Genomic DNA, 19813 nt, shown 5'->3' with positions numbered 1-19813 from the left:
CCTACTCTCAGAGGAGGACAGGGTTGAGCATCATTGACTCCTGCAATGTATTAAGCCTATGAGTTTATTGGACCTGGTATAAACAACAGGACCTGGCCTTTTCCTCTTTTTCTTGGTCAGTAGAGAAGCATTTGTGAGTTCTTGACACTTCAAGTGCCAGCTGAAGTGATCACTCTGGCAGCTACATCCTGAATCGGAGCGCACACCCACACACCCACACACACCCCTATCTAGTTTAGGGGATAGACACTCATAACCACAGCTTTGAAGTTCTGAAACATTTCCATTAGATTAGAACTTAAGATTTAAGTTAAAATAAATTGCTTTGAGTATTGCTTGTGACTTGAGTGTGAGTAGGTACTATGATAGATTCCTGAATCTTGCAGCATCTTAGGCGGTACAGTAGTTCCAAGGGACTACTCTTTTAACAGGCAGCAGCTGCTGGCTGATTCCCAAAGATTTCAGTCAAAGCAACTAATGAATTTTGTGCTTCAGCCATGATCCTGAAAGACCTCTTCTGTTAAAAAGTAAGATATATAGAGCTGTGATAATATTCTTACAGCTGTGCTGAGCTTTTACACATTAGAAGTAAAAGGGAACCTGTCCTGCTCTCCGTTGCTTTATTCCCCAGTTTGTAGTTTGGGTGCCATTTTTCTTTAAAAGGGGGCATCTTCCTAAGGTGAGTCTAGCCATTAAGGGAACAGTATGATGATGATGTTATGTCATCACATGGCCTGGCAGATTTGGCTGCATGATGATATCATGAAGCCAAATAAGAGTGAGGACAATGCTTTACTCTGAACAAACCTTTTCTTCTGTTTTGCACCTCCCAGTTCAATAACTAAAACTGGGGTAAGAGGTTTGTTTGTAAAATACAGATACCTGTTTCAGCTTACGCCTAGGTATTCTGTTATAGGAAATCCTCTAAGGTTACATAAAGGGAACATAAAGGTCCCTTTATGATGCTAGAAGAGGAATTTGGCTGGATGTGTATCTAATGGCTGTACCTTAAGGAAAAAGTATTAGCTAATCAATTTCCAATGAGAATTGCTCCCTTGATTCTATATATATCACATCAAAGGTCACGTGTATCCCCAGATTATAGTAACTTCAAACAACTGTACATATTAGTGAATAATTTTCTCTTTTTATAGTCAAGATGCTGCAAACATTGGCCCATCTGTGCCACTTATTGAAAAATCCAATGGGTTCTTCAAGGGCAATGCAAAAAAAAAAAAGTTGCAAGATTAATCCAGAAGAAATACGAAAGAGTAATGATGATATTAAAGTTGTAATTTCTCCTTCCTTAAAAAACCCATAAAGGATTTGTTTCTTAAGTATATGGGATACCACAACTTCAGAGGCATAGTAATTATTTCTCAGAATTTAATGGGTATACTCATTGTCCGCAATGAATAGCCTACGAATCTTACATAAAATGTAAGAATGCAATGATTGTATTCTCTCCACTAACTAGATAGTCATTCCCTTTATATATCAGAGCTCAGATGATCATAAAGTCTACGGATTTAGGGTGCAATCCCTGAAGCACTGCTCCCTGGGCAGTCTCCACTGAAGTAAATGGTGACTATATAGAAGTGTTTTCTGAACTTGACTCATCATGGGGTAATGGTGGGGGGTGGAGGAGGAGGTTTAGTCTCTTATAAATGCTGGAGAGTTCAAAGCTAACATGACAAAACATTGCTCTTTTTAAAAAATGTCGGGGTAGAGCAATCATAAGTGGGGGAGGGTGCCATGTGGCAGATCTGCTGCCGCATCACATGCCCTGTTGGCTAACCAGTCAGGGCACAGGTTGTGCCAGGGGTGTGTGCCTCTTGTATTTTCCCCACAGTGTCAGTCCCTAGGTGGATCTAAGGGGCTTTGACCCAATGGACCCAAAGCTGTTGGTGCCTCAACCCACTTGGCTCTACACTACATGAATGTTGCTTTTCTGTGTGTGGTGTCTGAGTTGGTATTTTCCTATGGTTACTTTACATCTTTGTACTGGACCACTCCTCTTCCTGTACACTTTGTCTCTGTCCCTTATTCACTATCTACTCTCTTAGTTTTTCTCACCCCCGCCCCTCCTTAATTTTCATCTTCCAAGAACTCCTCCTTCTGCAACTAATTATCTGTTTTTGTCACAGCATTTTATAAATTTTATTTTTATGGCTGTTTCCCCCCAGTTTTTAAAAGTTCTGTAATCTGCTTCGAGCCTTCAGGGTGAAGCATTAATTTTTAAAAGATAACTTTTTGCTAGCAGAGCAGTATCTATGCTGCAATTTCAAATTGGTTCTAAGTGACACTGACTTCAGAATTTTTTAACAAGCATGGGTATGGGATAGATAAGTGATCTGTGTAAGTGATTAGTCAGCAGGGGTCAGCAAACTTTTTCAGCAGGAGGCCAGTCCACTGTCCCTCAGACCTTGTGGGGGGCCAGACTATATTTTGAAGGGGGGGGGGAATGAACGAATTCCTATGCCCGACAAATAACCCAGAGATTCATTTTAAATAAAAGGACACATTCTACTCATGTAAAAACATGCTGATTCCCAGACCATCTGCGGGCTGGATTTAGAAGGCGATTTGGCAGGATCCGGACTGTGGGTCTTAGTTTGCCTACCCATGGATTCGTGTAATGCACCTTTTTTGCACTTCCAGTGTGCCATCCAAAGGGGAAACTTTGTGAGCTTACGCCACGTTTGAGTCTTATGCATCACTTTGTAATGTACACAGCGAGAGGTCACAGCTCAGGGTTAGGGAACATGCTCTGCATGAAGAAGATCCCAGGTCCAATCCCTGGCATTTTGGTAAAAGAAACTGCAAGTAGCAGTCTAGGAGGACCTCTGTCTTGGCCCTTGGAGAGCCATATCAAGGCAGTGCATACTGGGAGAGGTGAACCACAGGTACCACTCAGTAAAATGCATCTGCATCTGCATACTTTCCATGTGGACGTTAATCTGCAAGTAACATACACAATCTGCTTCTCAATAATTGTTTTTTAAATTTTAATTTTTTAATATTTTATTGAAGGGGGGAAATACATGAACAAAGACATACAGATACCACAAATACACATAGAAACACATATGCTACCTATACAAACTAAAACAAGACACCCCTGTGACCTCCCTCCACCACAGCTCGGCTTCCTTAATTTTTAATTTAATTATTTCATTGCATTTCTAAAAATCTTCATCTTCATCTCTTACAACCATTTCTGATTTAATTTTCACCGTTCCTTTACATACTTACATACTTAAGCTATACTTGCTAACCCTATATTTATATTCACACATCCACTTTGCACGTTAACATATTCTTTTAAGAGCAGCATTTTTCCATGTATTCTTTGAAGCATTTCTATTCTGATTTTAAATTTTGATTTGTTTGAGATCTTATAATTGCTGTTAATTTTGCCAACTCTATGTATTCACTTGGTTTATAAAGCCCATTCTTCTTTAGAGGGTACTGTCGTGCCTTTCCAGTTGCTGGCTAGAACTATTTTGGCGGCAACTGTGGCATATAAAAAAAATTCTTTTCTTCTTATTCTGTGGAATATCACTCCCTATTATGCCCAATAGATATGTCTCAGGTTTTTTTTTTTCTATGGAGAGATCCTGCTGCTTCTCAATAATTGTTGAAATGCCCAGCTGGTGATGGTGGACCAGAAGCTGGACCCAGTCATCAAAGTACTATCAAAGCAGAAGCCATCAGTGGGGCTGTGTCAGCCCACACTTGTCGTGGATGCCGTACTGTAACAGGAGACTGGTCTCTCATTCGTATAAGAGCTGTGGAGAATGCAAAACCTGTGTTGGTCTCAGATGGGAGTGAGATGATTTGTGAAGAATAAGATGCCTTGGTACCTGTTATGTTGGCCACTCGCCTAGCCCCAGCCCCACAAATCATAAACAGAAACGGTGCAAAATATAATTATTTCCCTACTGTTACTCTAAATGCTTTATTGACTGGATTACTTTCTCTTAACTTCCTATTTAGGTGAAAGCCCGCTTAATAAAAATGGGACATCTTAATTCTATGAATATTTTTCTTCGTCAAGAAATTGACCGAATGCAAAAGGTTATCAAAATAGTTCGAACCAGTCTAAGTGACCTTAAGCTCGCCATAGAAGGAACTATTATTATGAGTGAGGTAACCTAGTCCATCATTATGTAAGACTACTCATTTTAAAACTAATGCACCTCATATCAGGGCCACTAATTTTTTGTTTTTAATTTCTTCAGAATTTAAGAGATGCGCTTGATAACATGTACGATGCTCGGATTCCTAAACTTTGGAAACGTGTATCTTGGGATTCTTCCACACTTGGCTTCTGGTTTACTGAACTTCTAGAGAGAAACAATCAGTTTCGCATCTGGATATTTGAAGGGAGGCCTCCTGTATTTTGGATGACTGGATTCTTTAATCCTCAGGGTAAGAATTAGAAGGGTAAAATTAACTGTACATTATTCTGCATTTAGCTACAGTTTAATTTACCCTGTTGTAGTGTGATTCTCAGAGGGTGGGGGAAGGGATCAAATACATTCAGAGGCTTTTTCATTTCTACAAAGAAAATTTACATTTCTAATATGTATGTAATAATATGTATGTAAAGTATAATAACTCCTAATGTTGTTGTTTAGTCGTTTAATCGTGCCCGACTCTTCGTGACCCCCATGGACCAGAGCACGCCAGACACTCCTGTCTTCCACTGCCTCCCGCAGTTTGGTCAATCGCATGCTGGTAGCTTTGAGAACACTATCCAACCATCTTGTCCTCTGTTGTCCCCTTCTCCTTGTGCCCTCCATCTTTCCCAACATCAGGGTCTTTTCCAGTGAGTCTTCTCTTCTCATGAGGTGGCCAAAGTATTGGAGTTTCAGCTTCAGGATCTGTCCTTCCAGTGAGCACTCAGGGCTGATTTCCTTCAGAATGGATAGGTTTGGTCTTCTTGCAGTCCATGGGACTCTCAAGAGTCTCCTCCAGCACCATAATTCAAAAGCATCAATTCTTCGGCGATCAGCCTTCTTTATGGTCCAGCTCTCACTTCCATACATCACTACTGGGGAAACCATAGCTTTTACTATACGGACCTTTGTTGGCAAGGTGATGTCTCTGCTTTTTAAGATGCTGTCTAGGTTTGTCATTGCTTTTCTCCAAAGAACCAGGCGTCTTTTAATTTCATGGCTGCTGTCACCATCTGCAGTGATCATGGAGCCCAAGAAAGTAAAATCTCTCACTGCTTCCATTTCTTCCCCTTCTATTTTTCCAGGAGGTGATGGGACCAGGGGCCATGATCTTCGTTTTTTTTATGTTGAGCTTCAGACCATATTTTGCACTCTCCTCTTTCACCCTCATTAAAAGGTTCTTTAATTCCTCCTCACTTTCTGCCATCAAGGTTGTGTCATCTGCATATCTGAGATTGTTGATATTTCTTCTGGCAATCTTAATTCTGGCTAGGGATTCATCCAGTCCAACCTTTCGCATGATGAATTCTGCATATAAGTTAAATAAGCAGGGAGACAATATACAGCCTTGCCATACTCCTTTCCCAATTTTGAACCAATCAGTTGTTCCATATCCAGTTCTAACTGTAGCTTCTTGTCCCACATAGAGATTTCTCAGGAGACAGATGAGGTGATCAGGCACTCCCATTTCTTTAAGAACTTGCCATAGTTTGCTGTGGTCGACACAGTCAAAGGCATTTGCATAGTCACTGAAGCAGAAGTAGATGTCTTTCTGGAACTCTCTAGCTTCTGTCAAATTGATGCAAAAGTAGCATTTCCAATTATTATATTATCCAAAAGACTGTGGTGTCCCATAGGACATAGATGCAAGTTCTTCCAAAAGTGCAAATTGTAAACATTTCCCCTGTATGACCTCCACTGTAGGATTTAATTTTCTGGAACCAAAATAGAATATATTGTATATTCTAGCAAGTAATATAGTCTCTCAGATGGATGAAAATCAACATGCATACATTGTTGTCAAGTATTTCTCCATTTTTGGCATATGCCCTGTTAGCAAGACAGCATTTCATCATGGGTTTGCATGGTTGGTTGCATGCCAATTTATTTTCCCATACTATCTTGGCAACCAGTTTCTATTTACCAAGGGACATTTAGGCCACAATTCTATAGCCACTTACCAGGAAAGAAGTTAATGGGACTTATCTTTTTAACAGACATTTATAGGATTGAACTCTTAGATATTTTCAGAAAAGTAAGGGGGAAAGAAATAAGTAAAGGTGTAAGACTGGGAAGAAAGAACAGTAAAATAAAACAATTTGCCATTTTCTGTGGTTTAATGACTATCTTGTACTGAGGTAGACTGATGAATGCTACTGTGTAATTTCTAAACAAAACTGATTAGCTTCAAAGAACAGATAAAACCTTCAGAGAATATTTGTTTGGCAACAAATGATTTAAATTTTGAAAGCATTTTGGTTCTTTAGATATAAAATGCAGCAGTGCTTCTTGGCCTCCAAAGCCCATAATACTTTCCAGTCCCAGTAAGGCCAATAAGCGGCTTCTTTTGATTACAGTTTCTGGTTTTTCAAATCCTTAATATTTGCTGTAGCCACTAGATGTTGTTACTATTAATTCACTAATAAATAACAATAGTTGTAGCCTATAGTTCCACTGTTCTTGCTTTTCTCATTTCTTCTTATTTATTCCATATCTTTTGTTGGTAATTTGCTGCTGAGAGTTTTAGTGTGCTTTTTTACACCATGAATGCTTTTACCATAAAGCACTGCAGCCGGAAGACAGATAACAGAAAATGTTGTATTTAACTTGCCTTGTTTTTTCATCCACTTTGCAGGTTTCCTAACAGCTATGAGGCAGGAAGTGACTCGAGCACATAAAGGATGGGCTTTGGATACAGTAACTATCCACAATGAAGTGCTGAAACAAGCTAGAGAAGAAATCACAACAGCCCCTCCTGTATGTGTGATGTATTTATATTTTGGCATTAATTTCAGAACTTACTCATAGGAGTTGCATCCAATGAAATAATTCAGCTTGCTCAAGGACTTCCACTTGTGCACTGGAACTTCCCTCCCTCTCCTCCTCAACAGTCTGCTCTGAAGGGTTTGGGGAAACCCAGAAGCACTGTGCAAGTGGAAGTCCCTGCACAAACAGGATGACAAACAGGATTGCTAATCTCTCTCTCTCTCTCTCTCTCTCTCTCTCTCTCTCTCTCTCTCTCTCTCTCTCTCTTTCCTGGCTTGATAAGAGCCTAGAAGCAGCCTTTTTGCATAGCAAGCATGGAAACCTAGACTTCTAGCCTCTTAAGAGGTTAGGTTTTTAAAATGCCATCTGCTAAATAGACAGACATAAGAACAGAGTAATTTATCCTCCCTCCACCAACCAGCATGCTGCATTTCTGCAATGGTTATGGAGAAATAGACTTTTCTTCTTCCTTGACTAGCATTGAAACCAAATGGGTTTGGTGAAGTGGGGGGTTAGAGTATTCTGTACCCACTTGCATGGCATTTCATGAACTCACAGTGGAATTCCTGGTCACCTATTCTTATGAAATTCACGACTGTGTTATATGGTAACGAAGTGGTAAAACTATTCATTGTGATCCTCACCGTACATTTTACTACACTATTGCTTGTGCCTGTAAATAAGCAAGGGTAGCCATCATGTTTTGTACTACAACTCCCAGACCATTGGTTACATTGGCTGGAATGGATGGAAGTTTTACTCCAAAGCATCTGGAGGGCACCATGTTATAACTCTTTTATATTGATCATATTATAGAATCCTGATACACCTGATAGGCTAAAAGGTGAAGAAACATTGCCCTGAATGCATTTTCTTTTCTGGGTGTATCCTCCCATAATTGTTATATTAATTATCACACTCAAGTGTTTTATTTATTTATTTTCTTTAAAAATTATATATTGTCTTCCCCTCACCATGGAATCCAAGGCAGTATACAGGTGTTTCAGGCACTAGCCAGACCCAGAGCTGTTTGGCATCAACAAGGGGGTGGCCTCATGTTGTCTTCAGACCATGAAGGCACAGTAGCTATATTTAATCTGTTATTTGGAGTTGGAAAAAAATCCCTCCCCCACCCCAGATAAGACTTGCAGAAGACCATAGAGGGTTTAAAAAGAAAAAGAAAAAAGCGAGGAGCTGTTAGCCCTTCCACATAGCAGTCCAGGACTCCTGCTGTAAGACCTACCTGCTGTTGTGCCTTAAAACAGTTAGTTATTTTCTCTTTTTGGTGAGCTCAATATCTTAACATTTTTCATTCCCATTTAGTGCAATTTCAGGAACTTTGTGGATCAATTTTTTATTATGATTTCAAACTTTGCTAATTATGCCACATCTTATATTGAATAGGTTAAGTCAAACAGTCATGTTGTAATTTTAAAAGCAGACACTTTTCTATGCATAATAAACATCAAATTCTTTTCACACAGGAAGGGGTATATATTTATGGATTGTATTTGGATGGAGCTGGATGGGATAGACGTAATAATAAACTCACTGAATCAACGGCGAAGATTCTTTTCACTGTGCTTCCTGTTGTGCATATATTTGCGATTAATACAACTGGCCCAAGAGACCCTAAACTCTATGTTTGCCCCATCTACAAGAAGCCAAGGAGAACCGATTTGACCTACATTACTGCAATCTACCTAAGGACAACTGTCTCTCCAGATCACTGGATACTGAGAGGAGTAGCCCTCCTGTGTGACGTCAAATAAAGCCTGATCCTTTGATTTTGACAAATACACCAAAATAAGATATATCAATCATTTAAACTTTATTATTAAAGGGGCACACAAATAGACTTTTATCCATTATTAACTATTCTCTTCCCCCAGAAAGTCCCATTTGCTTTATTATTTCCAACAATTCTACCTTGTACAGTTATGCTTTGGTATTCTGGCTTTTGTCAACTATATTAAATTTTTCTCTTGCCAAACAGAAAAATCTAGTTTTGCGTTTTAATTTCCACAGCTTTCCACTTACTATTTTATTGTTAGTGGAACATATTAGCCTAGTTAATGAAAGAATTATGCTGTATTTAGATTTAGTAGCCCACACATTGGGAAGATCAGTGGAACTAAACTGGCACAAATCTAGGTACCCTATTTTGACTTTTTTGTGAATCAGACTGCCTATCAGAAACTGTTGAATGGATATAAATCGTTCCCATAATACAAATTGTTAATCGTTTTTTTTTCTCTGAAAAAGACAAACCACTTACACCAACAAACTTCTTTTTAAGCAATTTTTTGCAGCATTAAAGACAATGGAATTAAATAAAATGAAGTTGAAGAAACGGTGGCTTAAGTGAGCTATTCATCACAGTCAACATAAACAGGATAATGGTTGATATTGCAATATATTTGATTGGGGAGATTTCCTTCTCAGGAACTCCCCCCACCCTCTCTGCCACTACTTTCAGATGTGCTTACTGGAGATCAAACGCTAACAGTACTTGGCCCAGCAAAAGTATTGTGCATACCTTTGATAGTCAACAAGAAACATTTCCTTCTAACCCTAGGAGAACTTGTCAGATACCAGAATGCTTACCAATTATAAATACTTGTAGGTAAATGCTATTCATTTGTCATTTGGATCCTTTGAGTTTGCTTTGAAGTTGGTTTGGTGATACAAATTGTGTGTGTGTGTATTAAGTTCCAGTAAATATAGAACCAAACACAGCCTAATCTAATGCCAAGAGTCACATATTTATTGGGGTGTGTGTGGAGAGAGTTCTTACTCATTCTGAGATCAATAATGATTTCTCTCTTCTGGTTAGTAAAAAAGAAAAAAAAAGGATTTTGTTCACAGCACTGCGAGGACACAGAGTCTAAATACTGTAATAATCATTAAGTGACCAGGTAAGATGAGACATTTATTATTAATCCTAATGCAGAGTTTGTTCAGAATTCACCTCTCAGAGTCCTAGGGCAGAAGAAGTCATTGACTAAGCTGCCAGGGTTTGCGAGTCAAGCGGCTGATTGTCATTGCACTCAAGCACCTGTTCACTTCAGTCAAAGAAACAAGCAGTAAGTAGGATGCTTACTCCACGGGAAGCCAATTGCAGCTGGTAAGTCTTTCAATATACTTGTGGTTCACCTTTAATATATAAAAGCAGCCTGACAGGCAGAAGTAATATCCAAACCCCCTCTGGAATCTAACCAAACTATATCAGATGTGGTTATGCAATGTTGTGAAACAGCTAACCAGGGAACCTGTCACTATGCTCTGAGGTTTAGGCTCCTCATGCAAAGGAACTGCTCTTTAATGTTGAACACTGGAAAAGATACAGGGAATCTTCACAGGATGGGTTCCTGGTAGGGGAGATAGAACAGCCCCCTTGTCTGACATCCCGGAGGACTGCTGCAAGTTGATGTAGACACTACTGAATTAGATGGATGTTAGGAACATATTAGAAGAGGACATAAATCCACGGGTTTCTAAGTCTTCCCCTTTTCAGATATCCTGCTGCCCCAAAATGCCCCTAAACAGTTCTGGAGCTGGCCTGGTAATTTCCCACCCATTGGAATCAATGGGAGGGACAACCAGAAGGGAAAAATCCAAAAGCACAGACTCTCCTTACCTTCCAGCCAGGCTGCCATGAACATTTAGGACTTTGGATCTGGCACTGGATAGGTAACAGCCTTATACAGAGTCAGATCATTGGTCCACCCAGCTCAGTATTGTCCACACTGACTGGCAGTGGCTCTCCAGGGTTTCAGGCAGGGTTCTTCCCCAGCCCTACCTTGAGACACAAGGGATTTAACCAGGGACCTTCTGCATGCAGGGCAGATGGGATGCTCTACCAATGGAGTCCAGTCCTTCCCCAAGGAATCCCCTCCCTCCTGTTAGAATTGCTCAGTACGTTGTAGGAGAAGCTTGTGAGAGTGAATATCAACTGACTTGCTATGGGCTTTAGGAAATGGGAGCAGTATATATTTCTTACTGAGATAAGTTCTGAGATATTATCATGCAAACAGGATTCTCCTGAGTGCGAAGCATTATATTTCTAAAATGGAACCATCTACACACAAGGAGAAATATGCAAGCTTAGGGGACTTCCCAGTGCTCGCTGAAGTACACACTTTAAAAAATAAGGGGGGGGGGAGAAAAGAACCACCAAAACAACCCACTGAGGAACGAGCAAGATTGTTGCATGGGAGATGTGTGCTTGGAATGCAGTATCCTGGAACAGGGCATGGCTGGCTGGCTGGAACCCTGAACATTTTGTTGCAGGCTCTACTTGTTTTTGTAGAGCACTGAATTATAACTGCTGCCAGGCAAACATCACCTGGCCATAAAGGAAAAATGTTCTGACTTCATTTCTGATATACAGATTTCAGATCTCTAAATGGTTCCCCCCCGCCCCCAGCTTGAAGTAATGTGCTCCGTGGCTCATAAGTCTTGGCTTCTAAACCAGGTGCAATAGCATTTAGTGAGCTCAGGGGGCTCCTCTGTTTCTGTTTCCAATTGTCTCTGTAAGAAATGAACTTAAACACATCTATCTGCTACTGCTACAAATGTCAGATTTTAAGTATCCTAAGAGGTTTCCCCCCCACTTATCAACAGCAAATCAAGTACCCCTTGGAGCCCCAAAGAACTGTAATTTATCAAGACCCTTGGCTGTCCTTTCTGATGTTGTTATGGGCAACACCTCCCCAAAACTCAATTTAAAGCTGCTCTTAAAAGTGGAGTACAGATTTCCCAATAGTAAAAAGTCATCTGGTATAATCTCCATGGAGGTTTTCGCAGGGTTCTGCAAGTCACAGATGCAGGAGTTATTTATGGCATTTTCTACCTGAGTAAAGCAAGGTAAATGTGCAACTTCTTTGTATTTGATAGGTCACATAGAAAGTGTCACGTCACTTTCTGGAAAGCTTTTGCCACAATACCAACCCTTTTAAACTCTGCTTTAACCAGAAACATGGATGACTGCAAAACTACGGGCTGACACAAATGTTGCATTTTTAAAAAATGAGGGAAAGGATGTATGTTTACCATATTGCACCTAGAATTTCTCTAAGTGGTTCACAAATAATAATGTGGTGCCCAATGCTTAATTTAAAACTATGCACAATAATTCCAAAATCAATAAAAACAGCAGACAAAAGCAATGACAATGCCAAAGCTCCAAAATTATCAGGTAAAATAAAATGGAAAAGGAACAGCAAAATAAATAGGGCTTTACTTCAACCGTGTAAATAAGCCTACAAATGTGTTTTTTTATGAGCCTGTGATTCCATGCTGGCTGCAGAGAGGAGAATTTTTTTTTTTTTTTGCAGCAGGATGGAAATGCAGGATCCTGGCCTCTTTGAAGGCTAGTGGAAAACATTGTCTTCTAGCAAGAATGCTAGTAGGGGAGGGACAGAAGTGAGGGGTGGGAATTCCCTTCCTCCACAGCCAGCACAGAAACCAAGCATACTGGTGAAGTAGGGATAGAGATCCAGGCCTCCTCCATGTAGCAAGCCTTAGTTTCAATTCCTGGGATCTCCAGTCTCTGTGTGTACATCAATAATACTGGGCTAGATGGTCAAATAGTCTGAACTGCTATAAGACAGTTCCTTATTTTAAATGAACAATTTGGGGCCTTATTTTATGGAGGCCCATAGCTCAGTGGTAGAGCATCTGCTGTGCATACAGAATGTCCCATTATTCAATCCCTTACATCTCTAGGCAAGGCTGGGGGAGGCCCCTGCCCGAAAACCTAGACAGTCATTGCCAGTCAATGTATACAGTGGTACCCCGGGTTAAGAACTTAATTCATTCTGGAGGTCGTTCTTAACCTGGAACTGTTCTTAACCTGAGGTACCATTTTAGCTAATGGGGCCTCCTGCTGCCGCCATGCTGCCACTGCGTGATTTCTGTTCTCATCCTGAAGCAAAGTTCTTAACCCAAGGTACCATTTCTGGGTTAGCGGAGTCCGTAACCTGCAGCGTCTGCAACCTGAGGTACCACTGTATAAGGCTGCTTTACTCCCTTACGCATAAACCAGCACCATGGTTGCACACTCTTCCCTCAGATACCTCTTTCCCTCCTTTCAGCATGTACTAGCTTTGGTGTGCAGATCCTCGCTTACATCAAACCAGAACTCCCCATAACATCCATAATGTTGTTTAACAAACTAGATTAGTCAGGACTGGGTCTCTCTCTGATCTGATCCTGGCTTCTCATCCTGTCTTACTAACTGACATTGATACAGAGTTTCCCAGGTTGGACAGCATGGGGAACTGTGGTTTCATGCAAGCTAGGGTCGCCACACTGAAGCCAGTACAATGATTGGGGGATGAAAGAGAAAATCGGAGGAGAGTTCATCTGTGGTTCCATAAACCATGGTTTACGAAGCTCTGAATAAATATCTGAACATAGTAAATGGTTGTCCCGATTAATAGATTCACTATGATGGCAAAGTTAGTACAGTGGTACCTTGGGTTACAGACGCTTCAGGTTACAGACTCCGCTAACCCAGAAATAGTATTTCTGGTTAAGAACTTTGCTTCAGGATGAGAACAGAAATCGTGCTCCGGCGGTGCAGCAGCAGCAAGAGGCCCCATTAGCTAAAGTGGTGCTTCAGATTAAGAACAGTTCAGGTTAAGTACGAACCTTCAGAACGAATTAAGTACTTAACCTGAGGTACCACTGTATCAGAATTAAATATGGCATTGTTTATCAAGCAAAGTTATCTTAGACTTTAGAATATTTAACCTGTACAGTGGTGCCCCGCAAGACGAATGCCTCGCAAGACGAAAAACTTGCTAGACGAAAGGGTTTTGCGGTTTTTGAGCTGCTTCGCAAGACAAATTTCCCTATGGGCTTGCTCCGCAAGACGAAAACGTCTTGCATTTTTTGCAAGTTTGTTTCCTTTTTCTTAACACCGTTAATACAGTTGTGACTTGACTTCGAGGAGCAACTCATAGAACGCGGTGTGGTAGCCTTTTTTGATGTTTTTGGTGATTATTGAAGCTTTTCCAAAACTTTTCCGACACCGTGCTTCGCAAGATGAAAAATTCACTAGACGAAAAAACTCGCGGAACAAATTAATTTCGTCTTGCGAGGCACCACTGTATGTTAGTTGGTTTGTTTCAGAAACATCTTTTCTAGAAACTGCTTTGCCAGTTGTTTCTCAGTGAAAGGAAGTAACTTCTCCCTTGTCAGTTCATAGTCAGAGCAATGGCTTCTTCTTGCCATAAATCATGGGAATCCTGAATTAACCCAATAATCTGCTCAAGGAGGAAAATATTGCTGCTATCTCAACATATTGGATAATACTTCTTAAAATAAATTAGGACTAGAACACCTCTCTTTTTTCGAATTTCAGTGAGCAGCATCCAGTCAAAGTCCCATTGACTTAAACAGTAGACAATTAAGCACATGCTTTTAAGATTCAATGGGAGTTAAAAATCAATGGAAAGTTAAAATCTTTAACTTCTGCTGGATTGTGCTCAGTTAGCACTTGGGCACTCTTTAGTTAACTTTCTACATCAAAGGCAATATAATTAAGAATAAGCACACTGACCGAATCTCTGCAGTTAAGTTGTTCTTATCCTTACACTGCCTCTGATGTGGGAAGCGGAATTAAGCTTTTCAACAATGACACATTGGTCAATTGATGAAGTTAAGAGAAACCGAAAACATACTCCCACCACAGCTGGAACGCCTTTCATCAATGCCTCCCACAATTTGCTAAATTGCTCGATGTTCTCCTTGCATCCACAGAGAAGTGCCCTGTGTTATTCTGGTCATTAAGAATAACTGACTTGAGCCTGTTTTCTGCTATTAGATAATGGCTATTTGATAGCTATAATTAAAGTGTAGCATTTCTATTTGATCTTTCTAAATGTGCTTTTGATTAACTTAAACCACATTGCCCCAGAGAATAGCCAGAAGATTGCATGATTCTACTACTCTGTTAAAGCTAAGCTGCGCTCTCTAACCTGTCTGGAAGTCCCACTTGCTCCACACTTCCTGAAGGACAAGTGGAATATGTATAATAAATAATAATAATACACTTCTGTACCATAAACACTTTTCAGATACCGAGGCTCATGGGAGGAAAAACCAGCAGTTCACATTACATTAGATACATTTCAGATAAAGAGAGCAGCAGCCACAGTGTGGACTAAACCAGACATTTTACAGTCGGATCCATGATCGGATCTCCCAGCAATTTTATTTGTAGCTACGTGCAGCTAGGGGGGGCTCTGGATTTGATTGGGAATCTTGGTGCCATGAAATGGGGGTTAACTCCTCCTTTCCCTTGCTATTTCCCCAATCTAATGTACCTCCTGAAGTGCTAAAAATGCATTCAGCCAGGATGGTCAACATTTTAACCATTTGCCACTATTCTTCACTCTTGCTATGAACTTTATTCTCTATCACAGCCTGTATCACTTTACAAAATGTGCTGAAGCTGACCTTGTATTATTTAACAATGCCTGTTGGTGTACAGCGTCTGCCTACCTCTCTCTAGAAAGGGGAATGTGTCATTTCTGACCTTTGACAACCTCTGTACCTTGCCAACTCATGGAGATGTTTTAAGGTCCCAATGAGTAATAGCCAGATAGGCAGACTGTTAGGCTGCAGAGCAGTTCTGGCAGTAAGCCTCGTTGAACTCAATGGGGCTTACCCCTGAGTTGAAATCATCTGGTAGCGTTTATCTACTATATTATTTCCCACCTATTCTCCAAAGAAGCATAGTTGGTTCCTCCCTACAACCTGTGAGAGATGTTAGGCTGTAAGAATGTGATCAGCCCAAGACCACTCAGTGAAGTTTGCAGGCAAGTTGGCATTTGGAACCAGGCTCACTGGCCCATTGGCTGGGGCTGGTGGGAGCTGGGAGTCCAATATCAGGAGGGCCAGAAGTTAGAAAACCCTGATCTAAGATGTAATTCTAGATGACATGCCCCTCCATCCCCAGCTGAGCAGGAAGCACACATTTAAAATAGCCCAGGGAGTGCAGGAGGGAAAATTTGGAACAGAGAACATGTTCCCTACTTCTCTGCTCTCAACTGCCCACACTCAGTGCCATAACAGCTATCAGAACACCAACTCCTTTGCTTCCTATTCAACCTCCAGTAATGGTACTGAGGGACCTAGGGAAACTGCAGATGGGAAGCACCATTGGAGCTCTCAGTCCCCAAGGTTCTAGTGAACCCTGAACATGGTTATTCTAAAGTTGATATATTCAGTGTTAAACAAATATGTCAATTTTATCACCGCTTGTTTCAACTGAAATGACACATACAAGGTTGCAGTAAAGAACCTGAATATTATGTTTCCATGCTGTGTTTTAGATTTGAATACTCCCATCAGAACTGATGTAAGGGTCAAACTAATTTCATTGAGTTGATTCAATTCAATATTCTGGATAGGCTGCATTATCATCATTGTATGTCACCTTGTTCCATCCCTTTCAGATACACATCTCAACAAACAAAATAATATAATTGTCTGTTTTCTCTCTGTGCAAAAAAGTCAGGTTTTGTTGATATTTAATGGTGAATGCATTCTGCAAACAATTACTTGATAATTACTTGATAAAAGTAAACAATTACTTTTGCAGACTTAGGAGACTATTCTTTAAAAGTGTCAGGAAGTCTCTTCTGAGAGCTGTTTCACACATTATGTATGATGGTGACATTTGTTGCTGTGGTTGGGGCAAGAAGCTAATCCTGCTTCCCTGGGGAGGTTATCTGTAGAAACCACTCATTTGCCACAGAGATATATGGTACATATATATCTATATAAAAGCATTTCTAAACCACTTTTCATTTCATTTCACTTTTAATTTGTATTTCACCTTTCTATATTCTTATACACAAGGCAGTTTACAACACCAAAATATACATGAAAGATCACACACCTTATAATAATCTGATCCAATACAAAAGTCATAACAAAAACATAACTTTATTTTTTTTAAAATAATGTTTATTAAAGTTTCACAAACAATAAAAAGTTTCAAAATTTAAACATAAGAAAAGCTTCAAAAATGAAAACATACAAAAACAAAACAGATAGAAAATACACAATAAAAAACAATTAGCAAAAAAAGGAAAGGAAAAAGGGAAAGGAAAGAAAGACCAAAAAGCAGAACAAAAAATAGATTAGTATTTTCATATCTTATACTTCATTCACTAGTTTCTTGACCTCCTCACACCTCCCATTTTGTATTCCAGTTCAGGTATTAAATTCAGCAAATCCTTACCCTTTATCAATCCCCATTAACATTTTCTTAAAAATCTATTTACCAATACCACTTATTTTCAATCAGACATCATTTTAACATTCCTTAATTTTACAGTGCTTCTGCAAGTAGTCTTTAAATTTCTTCCAGTCTTCCTCCACCGACTCTTCTCCCTGGTCACGAATTCTGCCAGTCATTTCTGCCAATTCCATGTAGTCCATCACTTTCATCTGCCATTCTTCCAGTGTGGGTAGCTCCTGGGTCTTCCAATACTTCGCGATGAGTAGTCTTGCTGCTGTTGTTGCATACATAAAGAAAGTTCTATCCTTCTTTGGCACCAATTGGCCGACCATGCCCAGGAGAAAGGCCTCTGGTTTCTTCAGGAAGGTATATTTAAATACCTTTTTCATTTCATTATAGATCATCTCCCAGAACGCCTTAATCGTTGGGCACGTCCACCAAAGGTGAAAGAATGTACCTTCAGTTTCTTTACATTTCCAGCATTTATTGTCGGGCAAATGATAGATTTTTGCAAGCTTGACTGGTGTCATGTACCACCTGTATATCATTTTCATAATATTTTCTCTTAGGGCATTGCATGCCGTAAATTTCATACCTGTGGTCCACAACTGTTCCCAGTCAGCAAACATAATGTTATGTCCAACATCCTGTGCCCATTTAATCATAGCATATTTAACCGTTTCGTCCTGAGTATTCCATTTTAACAGCAAGTTATACATTCTTGAAAGTATCCTAGTATTGGGATCTAGCAATTCTGTTTCCAACTTTGATTTTTCCACCTGGAAGCCAATTTTTTTATCTAAATTGTATACCTCTCTTATTTGGTAATAATGAAGCCAATCTCGCACTCTATCTTTTAATTTCTCAAAACTCTGCAATTTCAATTTGTCTCCTTCTTGCTCTAGAATCTCCCAATATTTTGGCCACTTGGCCTCCATATTGAGCCTTTTTTGAGCTTTTGCCTCCATTGGTGACAACCACCTTGGGGTTTTATTTTCAAGTAAGTCTTTGTATCGTATCCAGACATTGAACAGTGCTTTCCTGACAATATGGTTTTTAAATGCCTTATGTGCTTTAACTTTGTCGTACCATAAATATGCATGCCACCCAAAAACATTGTTGAAACCTTCTAAATCCAAAATGTCTGTGTTCTCAAGAAGCAGCCAGTCCTTCAACCAGCAGAAAGCTGCTGATTCATAATAGAGTTTAAGGTCTGGCAGGGCAAATCCCCCTCTTTCTTTTGCATCAGTTAGTATTTTAAATTTTATTCTGGGCTTCTTGCCCTGCCAGACGAATTTAGAAATGTCTCTCTGCCACTTCTTTGAAACAGTCCATTTTATCTAAAATTTGTAACGATCGAAACAGAAACAGCATTCTTGGCAATACATTCATCTTTATAACAGCAATTCAGCCCAGCAAGGAAAGCTTCAAATTTGACCATATTTCTAGATCCTTTTTAACTTCTGACCAACATTTTTCATAATTGTCCTTAAATAAGTTCCCATTTTTAGCTGTCATATTTATCCCCAAATATTTCACCTTCTTAACCACCGTTAATGAAAACATAACTTTAAAATAGACAACTTATGACAAATAAAATTCAATAACTTATTAGAATATAATAACACACAATAAAATTAACTCTCAATATCATCAAAAAACAATTAAGCAGGACTTCACTCTTAATGATTACAATAATTACTAACTAAAATCAATAAAAATAGCAGCAAGTCACAGTGCATATATAACATAAAACTTAAAAAAATGTAAAAGATTAACCATTTAATACTTTAAAATCCCTAAGCAGTATACTTACATTTCTGTATGATAAAAAGAGAGGTACAAACATAAAAATATAATATAATATGCACGTGTATGATAAAAAATGCACATGTAAGCATTTTATATTTAAAAATATTTAATATGTTGTGTTTGCTGTTTTTCACTGAAAGATAGTTTGATGACTGAAGTCCATTTAATAGCAGACACTGCAGTGATTTATATGGTGAAAAGCTCCATGAGTTCAAACTAAGCATCCTGATGAGACAAGTCTAGTGGATCCATTTTTTAAAGAAGTAAAAATGGACATTCCATAGCTATAATTCATGTGTGGCAGTTCAACCATTGAGATTTGCTGAGGTTTTTTGTGGTTCTACCTTTGGGTGATGCATGAGAGTTGCTTAGGGTCTTGTCTGTTGCAACAGCTCATTTATGGAACTCCCTGCCTAGGACAACTGTGCAACAATGCAGTCATCAACTCAACATGCACCTGTTTACCTTGACCCTTGGGACATGTGAACAGAATAAGAGCCATTAGATTGGGCCAAAGGACAATCTAATAATCCTGATCCAGGATCGTGGATCTAATGATCAGATGACTATGGAAAGCCTACCAAAAAAAGCCTTGCATGCAACAGTGCTCTCTTCACTTGTGATTCCCAGCAGCTGGTATTTTGCTCCTCAGCGAAAAGAAAACATAATGTTATACTAGCTATAGTGACTATCTTCCATGAATTTGTCTAAGCCCCTCTGAAAACCACCCAAGTTGGTGGCCAACATCTTATGGGAGCGAATGCCACTGTTTTAGCAATGTGAGGTGAAG

At 39.6% G+C, this 19813-nt stretch overlaps 1 protein-coding gene across 1 annotated transcript in view; it reads left to right on the top strand.

The window, feature by feature from the left end:
• DNAH8 (dynein axonemal heavy chain 8) overlaps positions 1 to 8951 on the top strand; it is a 148671-nt gene extending 139720 nt beyond the window's left edge. The window contains exons 90-93 of the mRNA XM_082214788.1: positions 4000 to 4152; positions 4245 to 4434; positions 6820 to 6941; positions 8435 to 8951. Of these exons, the coding sequence (XP_082070914.1) occupies positions 4000 to 4152; positions 4245 to 4434; positions 6820 to 6941; positions 8435 to 8722 (753 nt within the window). The 3' untranslated portion in view covers positions 8723 to 8951. The remainder of the gene's footprint in view (positions 1 to 3999; positions 4153 to 4244; positions 4435 to 6819; positions 6942 to 8434) is intronic.
• Positions 8952 to 19813: the final 10862 nt, after the last annotated feature.

Source organism: Podarcis vaucheri, assembly GCF_965113315.1.
Source record: "Podarcis vaucheri genome assembly, chromosome: 3".
NCBI classification, from domain to species: domain Eukaryota; kingdom Metazoa; phylum Chordata; class Lepidosauria; order Squamata; family Lacertidae; genus Podarcis; species Podarcis vaucheri.
This window is presented reverse-complemented; position numbering and strand designations above follow the sequence as displayed.